Here is a 20,121-nt window from a genome sequence, read left to right as displayed (position 1 = left end):
CATGACCATGTACAAGGGCTTAATATACCCTTAAAAACTAAAATATAAACGCAGGCCTCTTCCCCCAATGCATGCACTAGTTAATTGCTACATCAGCAGTGGAATAAGGGGTGGGGGTGAGCAGGGCACTGAACAGAGAGCCAAATCGCAAAAACAGATTAAAAGAAGAAAATCACACAGACTCTATCAGTGTCTACAGTGCTGTATAACCAGGAGAAAGATATGTTAATAAGGAACAAGTTACTTACCTGTAACTGTTGTTCTCCAGCATGGGTCTGGCAAGGATTCACATGCTCATGAATATTCCCCGTCGTCAGGCCGGGAACCCTCGGTATAGAAAAAATCAGTATCAGTTTCGTTTCTAATCTGTCTTTCTCAGTAGTAACCAATCACTGGTCTCTGGGTCATACTGCCCCCAGCCAATGACTGCCCTCTCCCTAAGCCCCGCCCCTGGCAGCCATCCTCATATTTGGTAGCACGTGAAGTGGCAGTATGACCAAGTGAAGAGCCGCAGAGGGGTAGGCGGGAGGGTTCGCATGTGAATCCATGCCAGACCCATGCTGGAGAACAACAGTTACAGGTAAGTAACTTGTTCCTTCTCCAGCATGGGGTCTGGCATGGATTCACATGCTCATGAATATAAGAACACATAGCAGTATACACATGCACAACCACAGGAGGTGGCAAAAGGCTCAATATCAAGCAATACAACAACTCAATATTAAGCAACTCTTACCTCCTCACCAGGCTCACCTTAGGCGAACAGGTTGCGCAGCACTGCCTGGCCGACTCTGGACTCCTCCCTGGAATCCCGGTCAATGCAGTAGAATCTCGTGAAGGTGTGCGTCGACCTCCACGTAGCAGCCCTGCAGATGTCGAGCAGGGGCACACCAGACAGGAATGCCGTAGTAGCAGCGCTCGCTCTGGTCGAATGGGCCCTCGGAGAGCCTGCCAACGGTCGGTTTGCCAACCGGTGACAGTGCATGATGCAGCCGGAGAGCCATCTGGAAATGGAAGTCTTCGAGAGAGCCTTCCTTTGATTCACAGGTCCAAAGTTCACAAACAGCTGTGATTTCTTCCGAAAACTCTTTGTGTAGTCCACGTAGAACTTCAGCGTTCTAGCTACATCCAGCGAGTGCAAAGTCCTCTCATCCGGCGACAAAGGCGACGGGAAGAAAACTGGTAACACCAAGGGCTCGTTGAGGTGGAAGTCCGACAGCACCTTGGGCATGAAGGAGGGGTGCGTCCTCAGCACCACCCTCATGTCGTGAAAAGTCAAGTATGGAGGCTTGCAAGACAGGGCCTGGATCTCTCCCACTCGTCGTGCAGAGGTGATGGTCACGAGTAATGCTGTTTTCCACAACAGAAACTTCAACGGCACTGAATGCATAGGCTCGAATGGGGCTCCCAGGACCCTAGTTAGCACCACATTGAGTTCCCACGCCGGGGCAGGGGCGTTCACCGGTGGGAATGATCGGAACAGTCCTTTCATAAATTCCTTCACCAGACGATGAGACCACAAGGACGCCCGTCCTGTAGTTCTGGTGTAACGTGAGACGGCAGCCAGATGTACCTTGATGGAAGCGTGAGATAGGCCAGCCTTGGCCAAAGACAGTAGGTACGGCAATACTTGAAGGGCCGTAATCCGCAGAGGGTTAACCTTCTGTGCACGGCACCAGACAGAGAACCTCTTCCATTTATGTCCGTAGCACTTGAGAGTTGAGGATGCCCTGGCCTTTGCAAGAACCTCTCTGCAGTCGGCCGGGATGTCGTATCCTCCAAACTCTAGTGCTGCAGGAGCCAGGCCTGCAAGTTCAGCGACTCTGGTTCGTGATGAAGAATGGCGCCTCCTTCTCTGGAGAGAAGATCTGCTTCCGGTCGGCAGCTTGACTGGTGTGGACGCTGACAAGTCCAGAAGGTCCGGGAACCAGATCTGCCTCGGCCACGCCGGTGCGACAAGGATCATCCTGCACCGGGACCTCTTGAGCTGGTTGATGAGCCGGAGTAGCAACGGCAACGGCGGGAATGCATAAAGGAACAGGCTGTCCCAGGGGAAAGCATCGCCCATGCTCCTCGTTTGGGGAAACCTGCTGGTGAACCTCCGGCACTTGGAGTTCGCCGCAGTCGCAAAGAGATCGATCTGGGGTTTGCCCCATCGTCGGAGGAGTCGGTCCACTTCAGCTCTCTTCTGAGTGAGTCGGCGATGGTGTTTTTAATCCCTGCCAGATGAAAGGGTACCAGAAACATCCCTTGGGCGACGGCCCAATGCCACAGATCCTGGGCTTCCATGGATAGGGCAGGGCATCTGGTTCCGCCCTGCTTCTGAATGTAAAACATCGTGGTGGTGTTATCGGTGAAGATCCTCACCACCTTGCCCTTGAGGGACGGAAGGAAGGACCTGAGGGCCCAGAACACTGCACGGAGCTCCAAGATGTTGATGTGGAGAGTCTTCTCCTCCGGGAGCCAAAGGCCTCTCACGTGGAGACCCCGTGTGTGCGCTCCCCAACCTTCCAGGGAGGCATCCGTCATCACCGTCACCTGGTGGGCCGGGGCTAGGAAACCTGTTCACATGTCAGATGAGCGCGGACACCCCACCATCGTATCGTCTGGCAGAACGCTTCGTCGAGCGGGATCCTGTCCTCGAAGCTGCCTGTCGTCTGGATCCAGTGGGCGTGGAGGAATTCTTGCAAGGGCCGCATCTGAAGTCTGCAGTGGGGCACCAGATAAATGCAGGAGGACATCATTCGGAGGAGGGACTTGATAGACCTCACGCTGGCCACGTCCGTGGCCAGCAGACGTTGCACCTTTCCTAGGATGGTCCTTATCCTTTCCTCCGACGGTGAGGCCCGCCGCGCCACTGTGTCGAGCTGTGCTCCCAGAAACAGGGTGACTTGCGACGGGACCAGGTGGGATTTTGGAAAGTTGATGGAGAATCCCAGGTCCGTGAGCAGCTGGACGGTCTTCGCAGTGTGTTCCACGGAGAGCTCCCTTGTCCTTGCCCATATGAGCCAGTCGTCCAGGTAGGGGTAGACGTGGATCCCCTGAAGGCGCAGCCGTGCCGCCACCGGTGCTAGACACTTGGTGAACACCCTGGGCGCTGATTTTAATCCGAACGGGAGGGCCTTGAACTGGTAGTGCCGCCCTTTGACCACAAACCTGAGGACCTTTCGGTGTCTCTTTAGAATAGGGATGTGGAAGTAAGCATACTCCAAGTCCAACGATGACAGGAAATCACCCTCCTCCAGCTGTCCCAGCACGTGCTGGAGGGTGACCATCCGGAACTTCTGTGCCTTGATGTATATGTTTAGTCGTCACATGTCCAAGATGGGACGCCATCCTCCTGTCTTCTTCTTCACGAGGAAGTATCTTGAGTAAACTCCGGAGCACCGAAGCCTCTTCGGGACGAGCTCGATGGCACCTTTCCTGAGCATCACCCTTACTTCCAACAGCAGTTGAGAGACGTGATTTTCCTTCCTGGCCACGGGAGGAATGCAGGGGCACCTCTTCTGGAACTCGAGTGCGTGCCCCAGGGCAAGGTCGTCCAGCACCCAACGGTCGGTGGAGATGGACTCCCACACACCGACGAACTTCGTCAGCCGGCCTCCCACCGGGGTGCTTCGGCGGGGGCCCGACCCGACGGTCAGTTCAATCTTGCTTGGAGGCCGCTTTGCCTCCTTGACCACCTTGGCGACAACGGCAGGATCCACCTGACCTGCCGCGTCCCCTGTAGGCCTCCTGCGACGAAGACCTTGCCGCTTGACGGTACATAGAGGAGCTGCTGCCGGCTCCCTTGGAGGCACCCTGCCTGCTTCCGGAGCTCCGAAAGGACGGCCGTCGCTGTTGGAGCACACCCAGTGCACGGGCCGTCTCCGTCTTGATCGCCTGAAGGGATTCATCAACCGCCTTGCCAAAAAGGTTGTTCCCATCGAAAGGCAAGTCCAAAACCTTGGTCTGAACGTCCTGGCGGAAATCTGTCGCCTTGAGCCATCCTCGTCGTCTCAGGCAAACGCTGTTGCCCAACTGACGGAAACCGGTGTCGGCGATGTCCGTAGCCACCGTAATGGCGTGGTCCGAGGCAATCTCACCTTCCTGCAAGATTTCCAGGGCCTCAGCCCTCTTGGCATCCGGAAGGAAGTCCAACAGAGGGGCGATCTTGAACCACAACTCCCTGACGTAGCGGGCTACGATGGCCAGGGCGTTGGCCGCCTTGATGGTCGACGCTGCAGATGAGATAACCCGTCGTCCCATCGCATCCAGCTTCCTACCCTCACCATCCGGAGGGGAGGTTGAAGTCGAGGCCGATGCCCCCCCGCTTTCTTCTTGGCCGCCGCCGAAATGACCGAGTCCGGGGTAGGTTGCGCCCTAAGGCACAAGCGGGCAGCGTCGGGGACCCGGTACTTCTTCTCGTACCGGTCCCTCTTTGCAGGAGCCATGGCAGGGTTCTTGAGGAGGGCGAGCCCCTCATCCCAGATGTCATCAAGAAGCGGTACGGCGAGGACCATCTTCCTTTTAGCCTTGCGCCGTTGGTAAAGGAACCCCTCCTTCGTCTTTTCCTTGGGGCAGAGCTGGAAGAGCTCGGATGCCCTGGAAATCATTGCATGGAAGGATCCAATCTCGTCGGGCGGGGACGCCCGGGCAGGGGGCGACGGGGGACACGTCCCGTCGTCGACTCCGTCGTCATCCGTACCCGTCGTAGTCGTGTCCATGCCTGTATCATCCCCGAGGGTAGTGGACCGGGGGGAAGGCAGAGAAGGCCGCAGAGGTGGGAGAGGTGCCTAGGATGCGTCCTCCTCCTCTTAAGTGGTGGGCTCTCCGAAGGTCCTGGCTCCGGTTCCCCCGTCGGGTCTGGCTCAGGCACCTCCGTCGGGGGAAGGGGCAACCTAGTCCTTATCTCCGAGCATAAGGACTGGATGGCTGACAAAATGGCCGCCGAGGTGTCCTGCAGCGCTGGAAACAACCGGAGCGAGGGCTCTTGAGGAGCCACGTCTGCGTCACCGTCGTCGTCGCCCTCGTCGTCGCCCTCGTCGGGATCCCTCCCGATGGGCTGGGCCTCCTCCACGACTTGGATGAGATCCTCTTCAGAGGTCGTGTCAGTATCCACGACGGCCACCAACCCCTCCCCCACCCTTTCCAACGAGGACTTCGTGGGGGTCTTCTCGATGGGCCTGAAAGACGACTCTCCCTGCGGTGGCAGAGAGACTCTGGTACCTGAGGGCGCCTCCACTGGTTTAGCCTCCACAGGCTGAGCCAGGGCCGCGGCGACATCCTCAATCGAGGTCTTAGCAGGGTGAATTAAGGCCAGCGTCACCTTCTGTACGCCTGGGGCCTTCACCTTGGGGGGAGGGTCCGAGCCTCGCTCCCCCTCTGCCAGAATCTTCAAGATCGACCGGGGCCTCTCCAGAAGCTTCGCCGGGTTCTCGGACTTCCTCTTACTCGAGCCAGAGCGTTGGCTCGTGGTCGATGGCGCCGGGGAGGATGCGCTCTGCCTGGCAGCCAAGGAGCCCGACCGTTTGGAGCTCCTGGTGCCTGCGTACTCGTGGTGCTTAGCCTTTTGTTGGGCCCCCATCACTGGAGCACCCTCACAGGACTTAGAAGACCGCTCGGACTTCTTCTTCTTCTTCTCGCCTGGCGGGCTCTTACCTTCCAGCCAGTTGGCGAGACAGAGGTGGCGATCCTTCATGGTCTGCTCCGACATGTTCCCACAAAACGCGCAGTCCTTTTCCTTGTGCGTACTTGTCCTCATGGAGATAGTAGAGGCATAACGAATGCTCGTCCTCCTTGAAAATGTTCTGAAGCTGACATCCAGGGCAGGTCCTGAACAGCTTCCCGGGCGTCGAGCTCCCTTTCTCATGGGCCATGTCCGGGGTAGGCCTTGGAACTTCTGGAATCCTCCAAAAGCGTAACTCGATGAAATCTTCACCCTTGAGGGGCGTAGAAACTCCTAAACGGATCCCCGTTGATCGGAAGTAGAAACGGTGGAGCTTGAGGCTCTATTTAACCAAAATAATGAGAAAATCTCGTGAAAAAAGCGCGAAAACGCAGCAAAAGCTTGAGAGCTATGCACAAGGACTCCCAACACTTGAATGTGCGGTAAAAATCTGAAGATGGCTGCCAGGAGGAGGGCAGTCATTGGCTGGGGGCAGTATGACCCAGAGACCAGTGATTGGTTACTACTGAGAAAGACAGATCAGAAACAAAACTGATACTGATTTTTTTCTATACCGAGGGTTCCCGGCCTGACGACGGGGAATATTCATGAGCATGTGAATCCATGCCAGACCCCATGCTGGAGAAGCAAAGGAATCATTGTCTTGGAAAAGAACAATTATTTTGCCATTTGGAATTGACAAAGTTCTCAATCCTCTACCATATCAATTATTGTACCTCGGATTGGTATTTCAGTTGCAATTAATTCAAAATAAGGCCGCTAAGATGCCCATCAGTGTGAAATCCATAGCTCATATCACGTCAGCCCGCGGTCCTTGCTTTCACTTTCTATGGATACAGGGATCATATTTAAAGCTCTGTGACTGGTCTATCGTGGTTACTAGGGAGCTGGTCCATGGTAGGTGCAACAGACAAACATGAAGCACTGCCCTTCCAGAGCCTTAAGGTTGATAGCTCATTCTACCTATCACTGGCCTTTTCCAGGGAAAAGAAGTTCAGTTGTAGGCTGATCAATTGTGTGTGTGTGTGTGTTCCTATGAAACAACCTTGCCATAGAGGTGCTCTTGCACAAGCAGCAAGATGGCCGCGTCTTGAAAGAGCTCCCTGGCAGGACAGGAAATATCCTTCAATAACCATCCTTTCAAGCCGGGCTGTTTAATAATTCAGGAATAATAATGCACCTAACCACACAAATGCATGAGTGGGCCCAACATCAGTGCCCACAGCAGCACGGTAGTGCCATGACACCCACAGCGGCGCTGCCGGGTAAAGATGACTGGCCTGTACCTATAAGGTCCCCTAGATCAGTGCCTGTAGCGAGGTGCAGAGGACGAGTGTGCTCAGCAGCGGAGGTGATCCGGGCACTAAGGAGGCTCTCCTGAAACTCCAGGCAGTGTAGAGGGGTAAGCCCTCCACATGTGGGACTGGCCCACACATTGATCAGAGAGTCAGCCCCAGTACACTGAGACACTGAGGAGAAGCAGAGAATGTAAAGAGAAAGATAATCTGCCCACCTCCCACACCCTTGGGGGGCCTGTTTTGACTATGAACCCCAATGTATTGCTGAGGATCAATATACTGGTGTGAGGGACTACGGCCATGCCCTGGGAAGTGAGCCATCCATTGCTGATCTGTGATGGCCTGTTGCCATTGAAGGGGGAACAAAAGGACTCCGAACAAGCTGAGCCTCATAGAGCAGGCCTCTGAATGGGCAACTATCTATCTATAAAATTGTTATTTAGTGCACAGTCGCCCAAGAGTTTCAGGGTGCTCACAAAAACAAAACAACAAACAATAAAAACAAATTCTGGAGCCGGTGCACTTAGATCAAACAGCAGAGCAGAGAGTTAAATTAACCTATACCTTCATCAAATAAAAGTGTTTTTAGATATTTCTTAAATTGGTCAGTTGTAGCACACCTCTAAGAACTGGAGGGAATGCATTCCAGAGCACAGGAGCCCACGCATTGGAACTTGCACCACCAATCTTTTTAAGAGTAACTCGAGGTTGAAAAAGCATGGTATTCTTGTAGAAACGTAGGTTTACCGAAAGGAGGTTTGCTAGACACAAGCTGAAAAAGGTATGCTTGGGCTTCATCTTTGAGCCCTTAAACGTGATTCTATGATGAACTGGAAGCCAGTGCAATTTTCTGAGGGCCTCAGCAACATGTGATCGATGATTCAATCCACATGAAGCATGCACTGCTCCATTTTGTATCAGCTGCAGATTCCTTATGTTGGTTTGGGAGGCACAAACAAGCAGGCTATTACAATAATCTCATTTTGTATTTATAATGGCAGCAGTGATCAAGGCTTTGTTTGCCTCAGATAGGTAAGGGTGGATCTCTCATAACAAACGAACGTAGAAGGAGCAAGAAGATTTGAGATGAGAGGCATGTCCCTTAAAAGATATGTGCAAATCAAAGAAGACTCCCAAGGTTTTAACAAAATAAGACACTTTGATAAAATTACCTGCAATCACAAAACCTTTATAGCGAATGTCATGTTTTTCAGCTTTTGTTAAGTACCAAAGATAAGAAGCTCCCTTTTTACATTATTTAAGGCCAGAGAAGGTATCGCTATCCAAGAATCAATGGCCTTAAACATGTCATTGACCCTCTCTATATCCTTGTGATATAGACCAGACAACTCAATCACAATCTGGGTATCGTCCACGTAATTGTCGAACGGTACCCCCTGAGAGGATAAAAGGTTGCATAGTGTCCTAGAATATACATTAAAAAATAACTGGAACACCACAAGTAGGAGAGTCAGTCTGCGATTGAGCATTGTCTTTTACCACATTCGCAGTTCTTGGGCTGAGAAATGATTTAAACCAGCAGGCAGTCGACAAGGAATATTTGCCCACCTTGACTAGTCTGTCCACCAACAAAGCATGATAAAAAAAATCGAAGGCGGCGGACAGGACTGGGTGGAAAGTCAGCACAAACTGGTAGATAACCAGATGGGTTCCTGAGAGTCCCTAGGAGCCAATGAAGAAGCGCTGAATATTGATCTAATAGTAGCACATTCCATCTGCATGATTTGAGGACCTATGTACATGGCATTCATGAATTTGAGCACTGCCTTGGATAAATAAAGTTAATAGGAGTAAACTTTGGCGATGTCTCAGATCCATGCAATACCTGCAGGAGTTGATAAACATATTTCCAGGCCTCTATACTGATAATATGGTGTGTGTTTGCTCTGGCACCATTGCGCACAGTACATCTTGGTTACCAGTGGAGTCTGGAGTACGGCGGATTTTCGATCTCATTGCTTTCATTGTGTACAAATGGTTAAACAAATACCTTACTGAGGGCTAATGTTGATATTCCTCATTTTGGCCCTAGCTTTATCCGAGTCCCCATGTATGCAGATGACACTGTTTTATTGGCTAGGACACCTCATACATTGCTGCAACTCCTCGATGTTTATTTTGAGTTCATGAAAGTCCTAGATCTGCAAATTAATGTTTTAAAATCAGCTGTCCTAGTATGCTTTCCAACAGGCAAACTACCCAAAAAAAAGAAGCAGTATTTCGATGTTAATGGTAATTCTCTTCTGTTAACAGAATTTTAGGATTATCTAGGATTTACCTTCAATAAAACTTTTACTGGGGAAGCCTGTCTGACAAAGTAGGTACCCAAGATGACACAGGCAATAAGGACTATAACAGGATTTTCCAATTCATATAACGCCCAACCCATCTCTATGAAAGTAAGGATATATAACACTAAACCAAAAGCCGTAACATTACATGGGGCCAGCATATGGGGTTTGACCACCTTGACCACCTTGGCGACAACGGCAGGATCCACCTGACCTGCCGCGTCCCCTGTAGGCCTCCTGCGACGAAGACCTTGCCGCTTGACGGTACATAGAGGAGCTGCTGCCGGCTCCCTTGGAGGCACCCTGCCTGCTTCCGGAGCTCCGAAAGGACGGCCGTCGCTGTTGGAGCACACCCAGTGCACGGGCCGTCTCCGTCTTGATCGCCTGAAGGGATTCATCAACCGCCTTGCCAAAAAGGTTGTTCCCATCGAAAGGCAAGTCCAAAACCTTGGTCTGAACGTCCTGGCGGAAATCTGTCGCCTTGAGCCATCCTCGTCGTCTCAGGCAAACGCTGTTGCCCAACTGACGGAAACCGGTGTCGGCGATGTCCGTAGCCACCGTAATGGCGTGGTCCGAGGCAATCTCACCTTCCTGCAAGATTTCCAGGGCCTCAGCCCTCTTGGCATCCGGAAGGAAGTCCAACAGAGGGGCGATCTTGAACCACAACTCCCTGACGTAGCGGGCTACGATGGCCAGGGCGTTGGCCGCCTTGATGGTCGACGCTGCAGATGAGATAACCCGTCGTCCCATCGCATCCAGCTTCCTACCCTCACCATCCGGAGGGGAGGTTGAAGTCGAGGCCGATGCCCCCCCGCTTTCTTCTTGGCCGCCGCCGAAATGACCGAGTCCGGGGTAGGTTGCGCCCTAAGGCACAAGCGGGCAGCGTCGGGGACCCGGTACTTCTTCTCGTACCGGTCCCTCTTTGCAGGAGCCATGGCAGGGTTCTTGAGGAGGGCGAGCCCCTCATCCCAGATGTCATCAAGAAGCGGTACGGCGAGGACCATCTTCCTTTTAGCCTTGCGCCGTTGGTAAAGGAACCCCTCCTTCGTCTTTTCCTTGGGGCAGAGCTGGAAGAGCTCGGATGCCCTGGAAATCATTGCATGGAAGGATCCAATCTCGTCGGGCGGGGACGCCCGGGCAGGGGGCGACGGGGGACACGTCCCGTCGTCGACTCCGTCGTCATCCGTACCCGTCGTAGTCGTGTCCATGCCTGTATCATCCCCGAGGGTAGTGGACCGGGGGGAAGGCAGAGAAGGCCGCAGAGGTGGGAGAGGTGCCTAGGATGCGTCCTCCTCCTCTTAAGTGGTGGGCTCTCCGAAGGTCCTGGCTCCGGTTCCCCCGTCGGGTCTGGCTCAGGCACCTCCGTCGGGGGAAGGGGCAACCTAGTCCTTATCTCCGAGCATAAGGACTGGATGGCTGACAAAATGGCCGCCGAGGTGTCCTGCAGCGCTGGAAACAACCGGAGCGAGGGCTCTTGAGGAGCCACGTCTGCGTCACCGTCGTCGTCGCCCTCGTCGTCGCCCTCGTCGGGATCCCTCCCGATGGGCTGGGCCTCCTCCACGACTTGGATGAGATCCTCTTCAGAGGTCGTGTCAGTATCCACGACGGCCACCAACCCCTCCCCCACCCTTTCCAACGAGGACTTCGTGGGGGTCTTCTCGATGGGCCTGAAAGACGACTCTCCCTGCGGTGGCAGAGAGACTCTGGTACCTGAGGGCGCCTCCACTGGTTTAGCCTCCACAGGCTGAGCCAGGGCCGCGGCGACATCCTCAATCGAGGTCTTAGCAGGGTGAATTAAGGCCAGCGTCACCTTCTGTACGCCTGGGGCCTTCACCTTGGGGGGAGGGTCCGAGCCTCGCTCCCCCTCTGCCAGAATCTTCAAGATCGACCGGGGCCTCTCCAGAAGCTTCGCCGGGTTCTCGGACTTCCTCTTACTCGAGCCAGAGCGTTGGCTCGTGGTCGATGGCGCCGGGGAGGATGCGCTCTGCCTGGCAGCCAAGGAGCCCGACCGTTTGGAGCTCCTGGTGCCTGCGTACTCGTGGTGCTTAGCCTTTTGTTGGGCCCCCATCACTGGAGCACCCTCACAGGACTTAGAAGACCGCTCGGACTTCTTCTTCTTCTTCTCGCCTGGCGGGCTCTTACCTTCCAGCCAGTTGGCGAGACAGAGGTGGCGATCCTTCATGGTCTGCTCCGACATGTTCCCACAAAACGCGCAGTCCTTTTCCTTGTGCGTACTTGTCCTCATGGAGATAGTAGAGGCATAACGAATGCTCGTCCTCCTTGAAAATGTTCTGAAGCTGACATCCAGGGCAGGTCCTGAACAGCTTCCCGGGCGTCGAGCTCCCTTTCTCATGGGCCATGTCCGGGGTAGGCCTTGGAACTTCTGGAATCCTCCAAAAGCGTAACTCGATGAAATCTTCACCCTTGAGGGGCGTAGAAACTCCTAAACGGATCCCCGTTGATCGGAAGTAGAAACGGTGGAGCTTGAGGCTCTATTTAACCAAAATAATGAGAAAATCTCGTGAAAAAAGCGCGAAAACGCAGCAAAAGCTTGAGAGCTATGCACAAGGACTCCCAACACTTGAATGTGCGGTAAAAATCTGAAGATGGCTGCCAGGAGGAGGGCAGTCATTGGCTGGGGGCAGTATGACCCAGAGACCAGTGATTGGTTACTACTGAGAAAGACAGATCAGAAACAAAACTGATACTGATTTTTTTCTATACCGAGGGTTCCCGGCCTGAGGACGGGGAATATTCATGAGCATGTGAATCCATGCCAGACCCCATGCTGGAGAAGCAAAGGAATCATTGTCTTGGAAAAGAACAATTATTTTGCCATTTGGAATTGACAAAGTTCTCAATCCTCTACCATATCAATTATTGTACCTCGGATTGGTATTTCAGTTGCAATTAATTCAAAATAAGGCCGCTAAGATGCCCATCAGTGTGAAATCCATAGCTCATATCACGTCAGCCCGCGGTCCTTGCTTTCACTTTCTATGGATACAGGGATCATATTTAAAGCTCTGTGACTGGTCTATCGTGGTTACTAGGGAGCTGGTCCATGGTAGGTGCAACAGACAAACATGAAGCACTGCCCTTCCAGAGCCTTAAGGTTGATAGCTCATTCTACCTATCACTGGCCTTTTCCAGGGAAAAGAAGTTCAGTTGTAGGCTGATCAATTGTGTGTGTGTGTGTGTTCCTATGAAACAACCTTGCCATAGAGGTGCTCTTGCACAAGCAGCAAGATGGCCGCGTCTTGAAAGAGCTCCCTGGCAGGACAGGAAATATCCTTCAATAACCATCCTTTCAAGCCGGGCTGTTTAATAATTCAGGAATAATAATGCACCTAACCACACAAATGCATGAGTGGGCCCAACATCAGTGCCCACAGCAGCACGGTAGTGCCATGACACCCACAGCGGCGCTGCCGGGTAAAGATGACTGGCCTGTACCTATAAGGTCCCCTAGATCAGTGCCTGTAGCGAGGTGCAGAGGACGAGTGTGCTCAGCAGCGGAGGTGATCCGGGCACTAAGGAGGCTCTCCTGAAACTCCAGGCAGTGTAGAGGGGTAAGCCCTCCACATGTGGGACTGGCCCACACATTGATCAGAGAGTCAGCCCCAGTACACTGAGACACTGAGGAGAAGCAGAGAATGTAAAGAGAAAGATAATCTGCCCACCTCCCACACCCTTGGGGGGCCTGTTTTGACTATGAACCCCAATGTATTGCTGAGGATCAATATACTGGTGTGAGGGACTACGGCCATGCCCTGGGAAGTGAGCCATCCATTGCTGATCTGTGATGGCCTGTTGCCATTGAAGGGGGAACAAAAGGACTCCGAACAAGCTGAGCCTCATAGAGCAGGCCTCTGAATGGGCAACTATCTATCTATAAAATTGTTATTTAGTGCACAGTCGCCCAAGAGTTTCAGGGTGCTCACAAAAACAAAACAACAAACAATAAAAACAAATTCTGGAGCCGGTGCACTTAGATCAAACAGCAGAGCAGAGAGTTAAATTAACCTATACCTTCATCAAATAAAAGTGTTTTTAGATATTTCTTAAATTGGTCAGTTGTAGCACACCTCTAAGAACTGGAGGGAATGCATTCCAGAGCACAGGAGCCCACGCATTGGAACTTGCACCACCAATCTTTTTAAGAGTAACTCGAGGTTGAAAAAGCATGGTATTCTTGTAGAAACGTAGGTTTACCGAAAGGAGGTTTGCTAGACACAAGCTGAAAAAGGTATGCTTGGGCTTCATCTTTGAGCCCTTAAACGTGATTCTATGATGAACTGGAAGCCAGTGCAATTTTCTGAGGGCCTCAGCAACATGTGATCGATGATTCAATCCACATGAAGCATGCACTGCTCCATTTTGTATCAGCTGCAGATTCCTTATGTTGGTTTGGGAGGCACAAACAAGCAGGCTATTACAATAATCTCATTTTGTATTTATAATGGCAGCAGTGATCAAGGCTTTGTTTGCCTCAGATAGGTAAGGGTGGATCTCTCATAACAAACGAACGTAGAAGGAGCAAGAAGATTTGAGATGAGAGGCATGTCCCTTAAAAGATATGTGCAAATCAAAGAAGACTCCCAAGGTTTTAACAAAATAAGACACTTTGATAAAATTACCTGCAATCACAAAACCTTTATAGCGAATGTCATGTTTTTCAGCTTTTGTTAAGTACCAAAGATAAGAAGCTCCCTTTTTACATTATTTAAGGCCAGAGAAGGTATCGCTATCCAAGAATCAATGGCCTTAAACATGTCATTGACCCTCTCTATATCCTTGTGATATAGACCAGACAACTCAATCACAATCTGGGTATCGTCCACGTAATTGTCGAACGGTACCCCCTGAGAGGATAAAAGGTTGCATAGTGTCCTAGAATATACATTAAAAAATAACTGGAACACCACAAGTAGGAGAGTCAGTCTGCGATTGAGCATTGTCTTTTACCACATTCGCAGTTCTTGGGCTGAGAAATGATTTAAACCAGCAGGCAGTCGACAAGGAATATTTGCCCACCTTGACTAGTCTGTCCACCAACAAAGCATGATAAAAAAAATCGAAGGCGGCGGACAGGACTGGGTGGAAAGTCAGCACAAACTGGTAGATAACCAGATGGGTTCCTGAGAGTCCCTAGGAGCCAATGAAGAAGCGCTGAATATTGATCTAATAGTAGCACATTCCATCTGCATGATTTGAGGACCTATGTACATGGCATTCATGAATTTGAGCACTGCCTTGGATAAATAAAGTTAATAGGAGTAAACTTTGGCGATGTCTCAGATCCATGCAATACCTGCAGGAGTTGATAAACATATTTCCAGGCCCATATACTGATAATATGGTGTGTGTTTGCTCTGGCACCATTGCGCACAGTACATCTTGGTTACCAGTGGAGTCTGGAGTACGGCGGATTTTCGATCTCATTGCTTTCATTGTGTACAAATGGTTAAACAAATACCTTACTGAGGGCTAATGTTGATATTCCTCATTTTGGCCCTAGCTTTATCCGAGTCCCCATGTATGCAGATGACACTGTTTTATTGGCTAGGACACCTCATACATTGCTGCAACTCCTCGATGTTTATTTTGAGTTCATGAAAGTCCTAGATCTGCAAATTAATGTTTTAAAATCAGCTGTCCTAGTATGCTTTCCAACAGGCAAACTACCCAAAAAAAAGAAGCAGTATTTCGATGTTAATGGTAATTCTCTTCTGTTAACAGAATTTTAGGATTATCTAGGATTTACCTTCAATAAAACTTTTACTGGGGAAGCCTGTCTGACAAAGTAGGTACCCAAGATGACACAGGCAATAAGGACTATAACAGGATTTTCCAATTCATATAACGCCCAACCCATCTCTATGAAAGTAAGGATATATAACACTAAACCAAAAGCCGTAACATTACATGGGGCCAGCATATGGGGTTTTGGAAGAATGTCCTCCTTAAGAGTGAAGGAAATGTTGTACTTCAAACACAATCTGGCCTTCTATCTTCAGTACCAAATTATGCGGTTTACAATGAATTGTAAGTAATTGTTGTCAGTCATTTCCTTTATGGCCATTGGCACAGTTGATTTGCATTTTACCTTTTGTGTTGAATGACCTACTATGTGATGTGTTATGTAGTGGAATGTTTAATGGAACTAACGCTTCAATGTTATGCTGCCATTACACTGCATAGGACTTCCCACTAAAAACGATCTGCATGATCCACTTAACATATTGGGTTAATGGGGAAAATAACAAGAAACAGGGCATACATGCTATGCAATGTGGCACTATCCCAATCTAAACAGTCAATGCCTGAGGCCAGCCCATAGTGTTGCTTATCTACTAGAGGGTGTCTGTTGGTCGATTTGAGTGAGGCTGTATCACTTATGCTGATCTGTAACAGCACCATCAGAGAAACCCAGTTTTGTATATTCAGATGTATTTGGTACATGCAAGTCTTTTTACGCATTGGCACATGCACATTTCGTGCATGCACTGGGATATTAATCTGCATTAACAATGTGAACCTACCTCTGCTTTAAGGGTATCTCCGTTTTTCAGCCATCGGTAGGATGGCTTGGGTTTGCCACTGGCTCTGCATTCCCAGATGAGACGTCCATCTATTGAAGCTTCCACATTTTTTATGGTTTGCAGCCAGTGGGGTTTTGCTGCATAAAACAAGATATCAAGCATGTATTAAACAGTGCTACTTCCAATACGAAATAGGGTTGGTAGGAAACATAATAATTAACAATTAAGCGGCAAAAAATCCAAGTACACGTTTGTAACAGGCAACTCTATATCAGTAACTAGGTGCAACTATGAGAAGCGTTCATTAAGCAAACACGACTTTCACACGAAGACGTTTTCTCAGACGTACTGTAGATGGGAGGTAAGTCAAAGTACATTTAATGCAAATCAATGTGAGTTCAGAGCAGGAAATCCGCATCCTACTATAGAATATGTGCTTTGGAGATGAACAGTTTTCTAATGCATGCTGCGTTAGCAGTTCAATACCTCATCAGCAATGCCGACCTCAGGGACACCCTATGGCTGATACACACAGATATTATCTGCAACAAGCGAGCACCTCATATTTCAAACCCAGGTAGAACCGTGTTGCTTGCATTTTGGAACCCATACTGTAGGTCCACATCTCTGATGAGGATTCCACTTAAGGTATCTGTTAGGGGAAGCAATTCTCTTGGCTGGGCACGTCTTCCAGATTACTAAAGCACTAGGCTTATGTTCCATATTTGCTCTAATATCAGTGACATGACACCAACTACCTTCTTAGCATTGTCTCCATGTCCCTAAAATAGGGGATTATTAAATGATCCTCCTTGACCTAGAAGGACGCCTGTTCTTTCCACCAACGTGTAGATAGGGCCTTGACAACATTATGCCCTAAGGGTATACTGGAGAATTAAGAACAGGCACAGTATCTGCTGGCATGATTCTATTCCCAGGCTCCCATTTTAGCTAAACTTTTAAATATGTACTGAATAATATCTGCCCCTTAGTATGAAAATAGGAAATCAAATAGATACTGGAAATGATCACCAACAACCATTCTGTTTAAAGACAAACAAAATGTGCAAGCTAACAAAGAAAGCAGTCTAATGACTGTGTATGGAATACATCTAAGGTTTGATTATTTTTAAGGTAAGGCAAGGTAAGGCAAAATATCTCAGATGGAATACCGCCATCATGACAAGAAACAGGATGTTTATAATCGGAATGTTCTGTTTTATTTCAAATTAATACATCAAAAGATTTAAGACGGTCCACTAACGTTCAATGCTGTGGAAGTCACCCATAATAATTCACATAATATATACAGCTTTTCCACAGAAAAGAAACACAACCTTAGCTCCCCAATGGTGACATATTGTAAGAGGATTCAATCCAGCACTACATCTAAGTCAATGCCTAGTCTGGGATACTGAATGGAGACCCTTATTGATATATGTTTATGTCCAGTTCATGAGTTCTGGATGACTACCCCTATATAACACCCCTCTCTTGGAATCCCCCGCCCCCACTGAGCCAAGAAGTAGTTCTGTTTTGCAAGTTAAAAGGTTTATTTGAGAATTTAAACAATATATATATATATATATATATATATATATATATATATATATATCACACTTTATAATAAATTTATAATTGAATATCACACTTAATCTGAGCAGTAATCAATAATGGATAGTCTGGCACTAGCACACTTATTTATAATCAATGATGAGTGGTTATAGTATGGATAAGATAGCAACAATACTTTTATGGTTTCAAATGGATGCAATGTGGAATGAAATGCAGTACAGAAAATAACTTGATATGATTTCAACCAAACAATGTAATCACTTTTCTCTGGCAATCCACTCCCCCCCTTTATGCAATGCAAGGAAATGGAAGGTAAGCACACAGTTCTCAGAAATGCAATCAAATGTAATTCAGTTCACCCCAGCAAGCTTAGACTACAGAAGTTTGAAACACAGGCCCAAAATGCTTTTATATGTGCTGGCAATGAAGTGAGGAATATGCTGAAAATGGTTTTAATTCACTTTAGGAGATTCAGGGTGAGTGAAATATACTTGGGATGAGTTCAGGCTCACTTTGGCAAGGATCTAGAATGGTTCTTAAGAGGCAAACAAATGTTTAGCAAGGAAAGAGATGACTGCTGATGGTTACACGTGGCTGGATTTTTAACCAAATCGCAAATCGCGGTAAAATTCGCGAGGGCGCCGGGCACGATTACAGAGGGACAACAAGGACAGCCTAGGCTCTCAGCTTCCAGAGGAAAGTTAAATTTCGTTCCTAACCCAAACGGTTCCGGAGTTATGAACGATTTAGTAAAGGTAGATTTTCGGATTTAAAACAACTCAAAATGACAAGTGATAGCGTGCCACTTTGGAATTACATATGACAGCTCGCAGCTTAAGAATGACAGATGACAGGATCTCTAGGAGACAGTTCTACTCAAGTTAAAATAGCTTGCATTAGATTATTTTAACTAAGAGATTGGGTTCTGCACAGTTTTGGCGGATACTCACTCCTAATTTTTAGAAGGACTGGGCCTCGTCACGATCTGGTCAGCCGGTTTTCTTCACTCGCCACGGACGGTCTCTGCACACAGCGTCTGGGTCAGCTCTACTCTGCTGGTCTAGTCTGGGTCTCTGGTTCTGATCAGGTCTGTGGGTCCGGATACAGCAGTCTCCGGTTCAGCTGGTCTCTCTCTGGATACAACACTGCTTTCTGGCAAATGGCAAGAGTTCTTGCAAAGTATTCAAACAGCTCGCCTGGCTGTGAATAGTTGCAATGATTTGAGGCCTGCAAAAGAGGGATTTAGCTTGTAGTTGACCTCTCTGCTACAAATTCTGAAGTAAAGTCTTGGTCTCTGAAGGTGGATAGATTGAAGTCTCTGTGTTGGCTCTCTGGAAGTTGATGGAGGTAAAGTATGGATTTTCCCGGCAGAGCGTCCCGCAGCAGATGGAATACAATCTCTCTATCTGTCCTGACTGTCTGCTTTTATGTGTTTTGAAAGTGGGTGGAGAGGCTACTTGTCATTGGCCACTTCCTCCTCTTCCCCTTGATTGGGGGAATGAAATGAAGTGTCATCATGATGAGGTCTGTTTATGATACAGAGAACCCACCCCTGTCAACTTTACACACAATCTATATCTGATCCAAATACATACTTCCCCGATAGACAGTTGTTTGGCATTGCATACACACATCATGCATTTACTGATGATAGCCCCTGTTCCAATTCTGTCGTTTCTAGGAGCTTGGGTTCAAAAATGGCAACATATTTCACTTTGGTTACCAATATTGGATTTGTCCCCGCATTTACACAAATGTTCGCAAAGCATGTGGGCATTAGGTGGTGGAGTGTCAGATTTTTAACATACATACATTTAGAGTAATATCCTCTTTTCCGCTAAAAACCCCCCTGAACATACCACCGGGTCCTAACACGTCTTCAAATGTGCACAGAAAAATCACAAGAATAATGATATCACTTATAAAATTTTCACAAGTCTGCGCTATGAATGATCCATCTTTTTAGATTTATGTTCTGGCCCCAAAGGGGTGTGGTTTCCCCCCAGCACAAGGTTGAATTTCTGGTTTTTCCAGTTCTGCCAAGCCAGCTTGCTCTCACAGGCAGTGCTCCTCCTCTTTCCTTCCAGGAGGAAGCCACTTTTACGACCCCCCCCCCCCAATAAAACATTTGCCTGAGTCAGGACAGGGCTTTGTTCAATTTCCTGCAGAGCCCAGGTAGTTCAATCAGAGAAGTGTCATATCCCTTTTGGTGGGAACAGCAAAAGGCAGCTAGGCCTGGGAACACAGCTGTTGTGCAAGTCTCAACTCCTGTCGGGGGTAGCTGGTGGGCAAAATTCCCTCTCTTTTTAAGCCAGGCCTCAGCTAAATGTCTCTTTGGCTGCCAGTTTTCCTGTCCAAATCAAACTTCCAGTTTTTACGCATGCAGCTAGAATGCTGATTCTAAGTTTAAAACTATGATATTTAAACAATTGCAACCTTTGTGACACTCAAAAGTAGGTCAATTATTTCTTTTAAACATTTAGATTTTTAGTGTCTTTCAGTCCAAATTTACTTAAACTGCTGAAATCCACAGCTCAGCCAGTTTTGCTATGAACATTATTTTAGGCTCATCCTCTTTCCAGATTTTGTATGCCCACAAGACTTTATTCTGTCAAATGTCTGCTGGTGTTCAGTGAGATTGTTGGATATTCTGCAATGTTTGAAATGGGCATTCTGAGCTTGCCTTCAGAGAAACAAAGGGTGATTTTTAAAGTGCTTTCTAG

The 20,121-nt window shown here is 48.9% G+C and overlaps 1 protein-coding gene across 1 annotated transcript in view; it reads right to left on the bottom strand.

The window, feature by feature from the left end:
* Positions 1–20,121, bottom strand: part of LOC138566368 (contactin-3-like) — a 1,374,021-nt gene that overhangs the window by 426,637 nt on the left and 927,263 nt on the right. The window contains exon 9 of the mRNA XM_069643533.1: positions 15,824–15,960. Coding sequence (XP_069499634.1) covers positions 15,824–15,960 — 137 coding nt within the window. The remainder of the gene's footprint in view (positions 1–15,823; positions 15,961–20,121) is intronic.

Source organism: Ambystoma mexicanum, chromosome 2p, assembly GCF_040938575.1.
Source record: "Ambystoma mexicanum isolate Mex_15411 chromosome 2p, UKY_AmexF1_1, whole genome shotgun sequence".
NCBI lineage: Eukaryota > Metazoa > Chordata > Amphibia > Caudata > Ambystomatidae > Ambystoma > Ambystoma mexicanum.
Note: the sequence above shows the minus strand (reverse complement) of the source record. Positions and strands in the feature narration are given on the sequence as shown.